Raw genomic sequence first — 9,705 nt, forward strand, 5'->3', positions numbered from 1 at the left:
ACTGAGAGCTGAAGACATACAGTAGCTGATAAATCTGTAAACTTGGCTGCCAAAACCAATGTTTTGTGCTTCACTGTCACTATTATTATATAAAGAATATATGTATGCATCCTCCTCTATAATGAATTACAGGATAGATATATAGGGATATTTAAAGAATGATATGGGAGAAAGAATGAGACTACTAATTCAATATACGTTGTTTTTCCTGATAACCTTTCAGATAAACCAAGCTGTACATTCTGTTTACACTAAGTACCTTTTGGGTGCTGAATAGACATCTTTGTGCTAGTATTTTTGATCTAATCCAAAATTATGTGTTTGTGAGTTTGTAAAAGTGGACATTTCAATCTCACGTTTGTCCTTGCAGAGCAGATATACTGTACATTTGATATTCTAGTAATCTCATCTAAAAGAATAGCCCATGGCACTTTTAAAAAAATGTTTGCTGTCTAATAATTTACTATCACTTCTGAAAAAGGCAGTACATGACCTACTTCACTGTCTGATTAATCCAACAGCCCACACCTCATGTTGTATCATTTTTCTCCACAGCACTCCAGCAGAGTCGCTCGACCCACATTAATGTCAAAGTAATTGGCTGATACACGCCTTCACCGAAAAGGAAGGAGGTGACGTCAATACCGCTGTGTATTAAGCTAATAAACAATAGTTTGTTAGTAAAGAAAAGCTGCAAAACTCACTAGCTCAAAGATGAGATATGTGACATTGTGATGCTTAAAGGCCCATTATTTCCATACATGTAAGACAGTCCAAAAATATGAATAAACATGAACAGTTCTCTCCCAAATCCAAACTAAGTGCTAAAAATCTAATTTGTAATGCTGTCAAGTATGAAGTATGGAACCGCTCCATAGACAGTGAATTGGGAAAGATGTTATAGATGACCGAGTACTAAGGGGAATGTTCTTTGTATGGGTACACTTTGTTTTAGAACTGAGATCAATAGAATAATGCTCATTTGGGTAAAAAGGAAAAAGAAAACAAACATGCTGTAGGTCCAAATAAATATTCTCCCATTCCTTGTCTATGAAGCAGCTCCAGACTTCATACTTGATGACATCACAGGCTGAAGACTTACTTCTGGTTTCTGGCTCTAAGAGTAGTTCATGTTCACAAATATTGATTGAACTTTCCTAGGCCATGGAAATAACATGTTGGAATTCTTAATTTAAGTGATGTTCCCCTTTTAAACTATTGTTAAAAAGTCAACCCAAATAATTTATGTAAATATGTATATAAATTATACATCTTCTTGGCGTCGGGGTCCTGATCACCCTGTCTGGGTTATAGTCGCTATAACGACCTCCTCGCTCTACATTATCCCTTACTTAACATATCTCTTGTTCCTGTGTAGGTTGAATGCACTTACAGTAAGCCACTTTGAACAAGTGTCAAATGCATGCATGTCACGTAAACTAATATGCTTTGTTTATTCAACAAAGCACGGTTTAAATAAGGGTTGACCTTTCAATCTTAAAATGTAAGAATGTACATTCAAAAGTTGTTTTAATAGTGCAACAGAAAAGGACAGATAGTCTAGCTAGCTGCCTGGATTTACCCTGCAGAGATCTGAGGAGCAGTTAACCGTAGTCCTCATAAATTGACCTGAATTTAACAATGAACAACACAATGAAAGCGGAAGGAAACGGACATCTGCGAAAATACATGCATCCGGTGGAATTTCCAGCGGCACTGGAGCAATCCCAGAGTGAACGGCATGGATATAGACTAGCAAACACTAGACTTTGAATATTTACACCCTATCCCCAGTATTTGAACCACCATTATAGTTGTATTGAGTACAATGTACTATCTTCTCAGTCACAGACACTGACTTGTCTTTTTACAGACATTTAATACTGATTGTAAGACTTAATGAAAGAAGAGTCCACAAAAAAGACTGTGTACAAAAATGACCACCTTCCCTACTTGTGCCCTGTTAAAGAAACGGTGAAGTCTGAGTTTATCTTCATACAGTTCTGACGTCAGCAGGTAGAACGTGTCTCAATACGACGCAGGGTTGTCAAGACAGAATTATTAGGATCCATGAAGAAAGTAAACAGAATCTGACCTGAAATTTTAAAAAAAATAAACATTGATACATAATCCACTTCATCTATAACTAGAGGTTTGTTGTAGGTCACTGCTACTCAATCATATTTCTCTTTAGGAATAATTATTTCATTTTATAATAAGGACCTCTGCTGGTTACTATTCCACATTACAGCAATGTAAAGCAGAGGAAGAGTTGTAAGCAAATAATGTAAAAAAAAATCTTACCAGCTTCCAGTTCCAAATAATCTTTTATTAAATTTGTTTTAGTATACAGTGGAAAAAAAACTCATTTTTTGCAACAAGACACCATTTTGTGTCTCAATGTTTATCATGAAAGAACAATCCAACATAGAAAAGACAGTGAGCAGATCACAGTTCTGTAGTGTTAATCTAGCTCTACTTCATCCAACACATGTAAAACTTTCAATAAACTGAGTCTATCACCCAGCTGGAAAGCTTTTTAATTTGCTTTCCAGAGATTGCTGAATCATGTTATTCAAGGCCATCGTCCATTTGCCATGCAAGCAGAGCTGGGTGGGGTTAGGTTGCAGCAACGCGTCACGTCTGTATGACGACAAAACCTTCTCACTCCCATTTCTCCACAAGAAATAGAAACATCGACCTCTATTGCCAGTACAGGTGTTTGTTCATCAAATACACAAATTTCAACTTAACAGGTTTTTAAAGAACTGCGTTTTGGCAAAGCTAATAAAGCAAAGTGTAATCTAATCAACTGAGAACCAATACAGGTAACATGTATCCAGTCTTGATGGACAACAAATGCATAATCCTAATACAGACAGGCAAGGCATCCAATGAGAAATGGTGACTAAGGCAAATGCAGTGGTGTTGCACATACAGAATAAGACACATGCAAACATGATCACAGAGGACTACACCGACCAAAATTTGGAGATACTGTATATAAAAATCTGATTTGTCAAATATTGACTCCCTACTACCAAACTTTTTGCTTTATAGTTCAATCATTCGTGTAAATAGGTCTATATATATCATTTTTGTATTATATTACAGATTTCCATACACTGTACCCCTGTAACAGGTTTGACATGTGTCCCCCATGAGCTTTTCCTGAAGAGCTCATACACCCCTTTTTCTAGTATAAATAAACCTTGAAGAGAGGCAGTGTTTTAAAACATCCTTTCCACAGTGACAAAACTGCATGACTGCGCGTGACACTGAAAATATGGCTTCCATCAGTCTCGATACCTCTATGCAAAGAAAATTGTTGTGTATTGTGCCCTTAGCTCAGAAACAATCTCTACTGTGTTACCATGAACGCCAGCTTCTCATCAAACTGGGGAGGCCAGTCGGGCCGGTTTGACTAGTCTGAGACAGAACTGAGTGACACAGTGGCAAAGATCGCAGCGAAAATCAAGGCATGTACTGTAAATATTTGTCAGACCCAAAATGTCCCCTGGAAAAACAATTAAAATCTAAGTTAGGTTATATAGTAGATCACCCACGTGATTGCATGTAAGAATATATATATTATATGCCCTGTAGAAAGAAATTAAAACATGTGGCAGTCACTGGTACTACCAACTGAAATGAGAATTCTGTTGACAAGGTCATATTTATACAAATGAGGTAAGAATACATATTTGTTAAATATCTATTTAAGATTACTTCACCGTGGAAGGTGGAGAAGTATCCAAATCGGATTCATAGCCTTGAACTTTTTTTCATTTCCTGTTCTGAGCTGCGTAGGTGACAGCACAGGCCTGTGTGAGTGTGTATGTGTGTGTGCGCATGTGTATAGACCAGGGATATAGCAATTAGGTCTTCTTCTTCAGCTCCTCGAACCGCCTCGTTAAGTCGTCAAAATCAATGTCATCCGAGCTTGTGGTGTTTCTGCCGAAGGAGGATGTGGGGAGTGTGTCGGGAACAGAGGGGAGTTCTGGGAGAGCGTTGTTGTCAAATAGGCCGGGACCTGGAGAGTAATATATGGTATTTATTTAAATTTATGCAGCAGTATATCTGGCAGTTTATACAACAGCAAAAAAATAACAGTGGTGAGTTTCCAACAGGCAATGATAATGGCTTTGTGTGGGAATGTAACCAGCACATAATGGAAAGTCAGAATAGTAGAACTACTCAACAGGAAATGTAAATACAGTATAGGAATGGACAAATTTTTTGGGCAAAAAAGGGATCATTTTAATAATATTTCAAAGATAAATCTAGTGAGATCCTATATTTTTCTTCTTGTCAAATATCCTATAAAAAGACAGACCATCAATGAATTTATCCTAAGTATTGCCTGTGATGCCTCTCTGACACAGACCTCCATTGTTGTACAAAAACTTTTAAAAGAAGATCAGCAACATTGGCACCGTAGTTTGTTTTTAATTAATACCACGTACGTTCCCAACAAATACACTCTACTCTTATTTGGGTAACATCTGCTAAAAACTACAGTGCCCACCTGTTGAAGGAAACTTTTTTATTTTTATAAATAAAAAAGGCATTTTTACAGGTCTTCAGCAAAAAAAAAACCTAAATGGGTTTATTTCTGACAGTAACAAATATAGAATGTAGGCAACCTTATACTATACTGTTGGCAGAACTCACCTACAGCCTGTGAAGGAACAAAAGGTTTGACAGTTAGGTCATCAATCTGAAACACAGAAAATGTGTAAGGAATCGTGCAACCTTCATATTGAAATAAAATAAATATTACATTTGTTAGTGTTCAGAAAGAATTAACAAATTCATTCAACAATACAGAAGTAAAGACAAACAGTAAGAAAATAAAATAAAGGGAAAACGGCAGGGCTTTTTTTTTTTTTTAAACATCACCTTTAGTGTGCGACACAAAACTTTAGGACTTAACTAGCCTCAGCTGTCTCTAAAATGCACTAAACACTCTCGCCTGTTCATTTTAATCCCACTCAGAGCAATTGATCAAGTCAAAGTTAGTAGTTAATGTTAAGTATTAGCGGTTCATGCTAACTCTATCCATGAGGATGAAGCAGAATTTGGGCCTACTCTGAGATATAGTGTAAATAAGTAGAAAACAGGAAACTGCAAGCAAGTTGAATGAACTGCTCTTCCCTGAGTGGTGCCCTGCCCTGTCCGTCTGTCCATCTGTGGGAATGGGGCATGGACAGGAAGGGTTCAGTCACTTACAGACTCGTATGTGGGGGGACAAGAGGGCAGCTGAGGGGGCAGCCCTCCTCCCATGGGGTGCTGGAAGTCATTGTAGGTTCCAACTGGAGCATTATACGGTTCCTGGAGGAAAACAACAGTCAGGTACAAGTCAGAGGGAGGCAGTTGACTACTGTAAATGCATAATTCTCATCTCTTTTAGGATAGGAAAGTACAATTGTTTTCTGATCATACATCACATTTTGGGTGCCATCATCGCTGGTAAAACTACATCTTTCACATATCGCCACATGGTCGTATCATCGCAATAACCGTCTTCAACGTAATAATCAGCAATGGCTGCTGTAATAATAACCGCTTAGAAATGGGCCAAAACGTTAACTTTACTTCAGAATAAAATGGGCCGTATTTTGTTAAAGGGTATGTTTATTCAAATCACAGAAGATAATCTACAGACCTCTTTTCCGGCAACTTTAGTTGGAAACAGTTTCAGGAGAAATGTCCAAAACTGGCCACAGTAATATCACTGTGGACTTCTTTGAATAACCAGGACATTGCTAATGAAACATGTTTCTGTTCAGTTTTTCCAAAAGGAATTTCTGGATGCTTTGAGCCTCAAAAACAAAATTCCATTAATCTCTGTCATGGTGGGATGGTGGCCAAAGTTCTTTTTTGGTGATATGGGGGAACTTTCCCTTTAAAGCAAGTTAAAAATATGGCGAAAACTCAAATGATGACCATCTTTTTAAAAGATATGTTGTATTATAAACATGTTTTAAATCATTAAAAGTAAATGTTTGTTTTAACTCCGTTTGAGGATTTATCATAATTATCAAGATAATATCATACATCCCATTAATTTTGGCAAAGGTAATTGCACTCCATGGTTGGTAGATATGACGATATATACTGTGATTGAAGATTTCACCCATGTAGCTTACTCCTATGAAATGAAAATGAACTCTTACTGCTCCTTTGGGAGGTGGATAGTTGAAAGCTGTTGGCATGGGCATGGGCATAGGCATAGGCATAGCTGCATTGGGAGCAGTGAAACCTCCACCACCCCCTCCTCCTCCTCCTCTTCCAGACTTCTTGTCATTGTCCACGTCAATCAGGTTTGCATCCTCTCCAAGAGACACCTCGGGCTGTCCGGAGACAGGGGTGGATAAGTGGGTAAATAAACACAATGCATGACTTCATCCTTCATAGTGAGTGATAACAGATTCTTTTTAAATCTTACCCGGACCATAGCATCAGGTTCATATGGCACATTATAGTTCTTGGCGATCTCTATCAGGTAGCGCTCCACCAAGATCTTGGGAGGGGCCTCCACGCCCAGTTTATGCATCAGCTATAAACACAGATATTTGATTAGGTCCCGCTAAGAAATTACTAGGCTAAAGGTTAGTAAAAGTCAGTTAAGTGGACAGTCCGTGAATAAATTGCCTACCCTATCATTGACTGTGCCAATCTGGTTCGTCCTGCACAGCTTGCCGTACTCCTTGCTATATTTTGCACATAGCTGCTCAGATACCTGATAGAAGCATTTAAAGATAAAACTGTCAAGAGTGGCATATTAGAAATAAATGGACAGAACTAGTTCAATATGGTTGTGAATGCCATCAGTACTATGTTATATCTAGACAGTACTTACAGTTCTTAGTTCAGACACCTCTGCCTGGAGGCGAGGAGCTGCCCAGATGAGAGTGGACACTGCCTCCTGTAGGCCTGGGTCCAGTTCCCTAAGTGGAAAAACAGAAAAGGGGTTAAAAAGAAAAGGCCATAATGACAGCCAGAGATAAAGTTAATAGCAAAGTGAAACCCCCACATTCCCCATAGTCAATTCATGTACACTGTACATCAGTATGTTCAATACAAGTGGTATTGGTACACCTCGTTGGCTAAGTTACTCACTTCATGGACTGAATGAGACCAAAGCGAGTCAGCAGGAGGTCACAGTAGAGCTCCAGGATCTCCATGGCTTCCACCATATAGTCTTCTCTGATAATGTGCTCCACACGGATTCGTGCCCGCTCATCCTTTCCTGATGACAGGTAATCTGCGATCTCTTTCCTTGCCTTTTGAGCAAGCTCAGCTTCATTTAAAATTTGTGAATGGAAGTGAGAAAAGGTAAACTGTCACACTTGGGAGGAACAGAAAAATGAAACAAGAACCCACTGATTCCACATCATCAACTGTAAGAGTAGTAGTAGGGTTTTTATTCAGCCCAGGACTTACTTTTCTTTTTCTCAAGGAGTTTGAGTCGGTTAATGACCAGCCGGAGGTTGACTCTTAGCCTCTCTGCTTTAAATCCTCCTCCCAGCATGATGATAGACTATCTATAAACAGAGGAGCATGAGAGGAGCAGAATCCATACAGGAAGCATACAACCAAAACCAACCTACATAGTCCATTAACCTCGCCCCCACCTCTGATCCAGTTAATCACTTGATCATGTGAGCATGACCAACCCATCGCAACAGAATGACTAAGCAGATTTAGCTACTCATAACAAATACAACACACGCGAACACTTTAAGGCACCATTAAACGTTTCAAAGCTCAAATTGGTAACGTTAGCCTTAGCCTGACGTGACCGACAGCTGACGCGGCTAGCTAATGTTACCATCTTATCTAGCTATTTAATGTCTCGGTTTTTCAGTTATTCACTAAACCACGTTATAATATAACGTTAGACGTTTAGAAACCAAACCCGGTGTCTGTGTTGCCAACCCTGACTGTTAGCTAGCTTTTGCTTTGTTAGCAGTCTGTTCTGTCACCGTTTGCGCTAACGTTAGCTAACGTTATCAAGCTCTCGCTCAACGCCAGCAGTCAAAACAAACTGATAAAACACACTTTAGTTTGAAGAATTGTTCAATTTTAAAGCGATCAACGGTTAATAAATAGACCGTTAATTTAACTTACCTGTAAATATCAGTGAAGCGTACACCAACTTACTTGGGTTTCTGTCTGTCCGTTTGTTTCGTCGCCCGGTTCACTTCCGTAATGATCTTTAGTGACATCATGGGAATTTTGAGGGGGCGTGGTCTTCATACATTCTATCAAACAGGAGTCAACCAGTGTGGTTTGCTACACTTTTTTTTAATAGAAACAGTTACTACTTACAACTTAAAGTGGTTTTTTTTACTTTTACGTTATTATATTTCAGAGAAAAATATTCCATTTTCTATTGTACAAGATGGTTACCTACACATTACACAAGCTAATGAAATTAAGTTCGATTTCAATTTAGGTTCTTGTAGGATTTTTTACAGTCATATTGGAAATGTTTTTTTTTTTCTTTCAATTGAATGTTACATATGTCAAATCTTTGTTTTTTAAAACTCTGAAATGTATTCTGTCTTTGAGTACTTTTTTCTGTTCCTTTGTAAAGTACCTCAATACTCTTCCATTACCTGTAGTTAGTTGATGTTACACTGTGAAAGAAACCATTCATTACTATGTGCACTTTTCATTCTACTTGTATTATAATTCATTTGTGTAGTTGATACATTTAACTGCCTATCTTTAGCCTGACAAGCCAGACCCACATCTAGATGTTGGGTCTGGGAACTCACCATTGACGGAGCTCAATCCGAGGGGCAGGATAAATGGATGTCTTTCAAATTCCCTCTGCACGCAATAGGATAGCGCTACAACCAATCAGAGCAACGAAGAAGGTAGAGGAGCTAGTTCATAGATTAAACTTTTGCCGTATCCAGTTGGCAAAACTCCGAACACATCTTCCTTTTTTAAGAATGACTTCAGTGCCGTTCTTTGTTCTTTTCTCAAAGAAAAGCTTAACTCCAAGTCTTTCAGAGTCGCGGCTAAAGCCGATTCAAAAGACCGCTGTTCGCCAGCGGCAGCAGCACCCATAAGCCTGCCCACCTATTCTATACACGATGTGATTGGCCCGACCAGAATTTGGTTTTTCCAGCTCACAAGCCAATGGAGAGTTGCTAGACTGACCCTGGCCACATCTACATTTCTAGGCTAGACTATCTTACTAAGGCAAGAGTATTATTGCTCATACACCCTGATTTCACACAATATAGGATTTCAGTATCTTTGATGTTCTGTGGCTTTAATTTAGTCATTACACACACACACACACACACACACACACACACACACACACACACACACACACACTTATTATTAATTGAGAATGCTCTACCCACTGCCTAACAAACACATCTGGCCACTTAATTTATTTTAAGAAAAATGGAAACATTTAACAGGGCCTTTTCGAGATTTAATATATTGCAGCCTTTTTTTCTAATAAAAAAGAATCTATACAATAAAAACGATCTTCCACAACAAACCATCACAGTTGTTATAACTTGAGTTTGCTGACAGAAATCTCTTTGTGTTTCTTCTTCTTTGAAGACTGGTCCTTTGAACTTTTGATCTGACTTTTAACCTGGTCCTGCAGTTCAGAGAAGAAGGCCTGAGACGACCGCAGAGCCTTGTCCTTCCCTTCGTCCTGAGAAG

General features: G+C 38.6%; 2 protein-coding genes across 3 annotated transcripts in view; both read right to left on the reverse strand.

Moving 5' to 3' along the window:
- Positions 1 to 2,308: 2,308 nt before the first annotated feature.
- ist1 (IST1 factor associated with ESCRT-III) lies at positions 2,309 to 8,265 on the reverse strand. 2 transcript variants are annotated; one of them, XM_078247286.1, is made up of 10 exons: positions 8,170 to 8,265; positions 7,450 to 7,550; positions 7,126 to 7,306; positions 6,866 to 6,953; positions 6,662 to 6,745; positions 6,452 to 6,562; positions 6,180 to 6,356; positions 5,233 to 5,334; positions 4,675 to 4,720; positions 2,309 to 4,033 (listed from the first exon to the last, which is right to left on the reverse strand). In XM_078247286.1, the coding sequence occupies exons 2-10, from the start codon at positions 7,535 to 7,537 to the stop codon at positions 3,879 to 3,881; spliced, it is 1,032 nt and encodes a 343-aa protein (XP_078103412.1). In that variant the 5' UTR covers positions 7,538 to 7,550; positions 8,170 to 8,265; the 3' UTR covers positions 2,309 to 3,878. The 2 variants fall into 2 exon arrangements, with proteins under 2 accessions (XP_078103412.1, XP_078103411.1); XM_078247285.1 differs by having other exon boundaries at positions 8,137 to 8,248.
- A 1,142-nt stretch (positions 8,266 to 9,407) lies between these two features.
- Positions 9,408 to 9,705, reverse strand: part of mphosph10 (M-phase phosphoprotein 10 (U3 small nucleolar ribonucleoprotein)) — an 8,433-nt gene continuing 8,135 nt past the window's right edge. Inside the window, exon 11 of the mRNA XM_078247277.1 lies at positions 9,408 to 9,697. Coding sequence (XP_078103403.1) covers positions 9,548 to 9,697 — 150 coding nt within the window. The 3' untranslated portion in view covers positions 9,408 to 9,547. The remainder of the gene's footprint in view (positions 9,698 to 9,705) is intronic.

The sequence above is a fragment of the Sander vitreus genome, chromosome 1 (genome assembly GCF_031162955.1).
Source record: "Sander vitreus isolate 19-12246 chromosome 1, sanVit1, whole genome shotgun sequence".
NCBI classification, from domain to species: domain Eukaryota; kingdom Metazoa; phylum Chordata; class Actinopteri; order Perciformes; family Percidae; genus Sander; species Sander vitreus.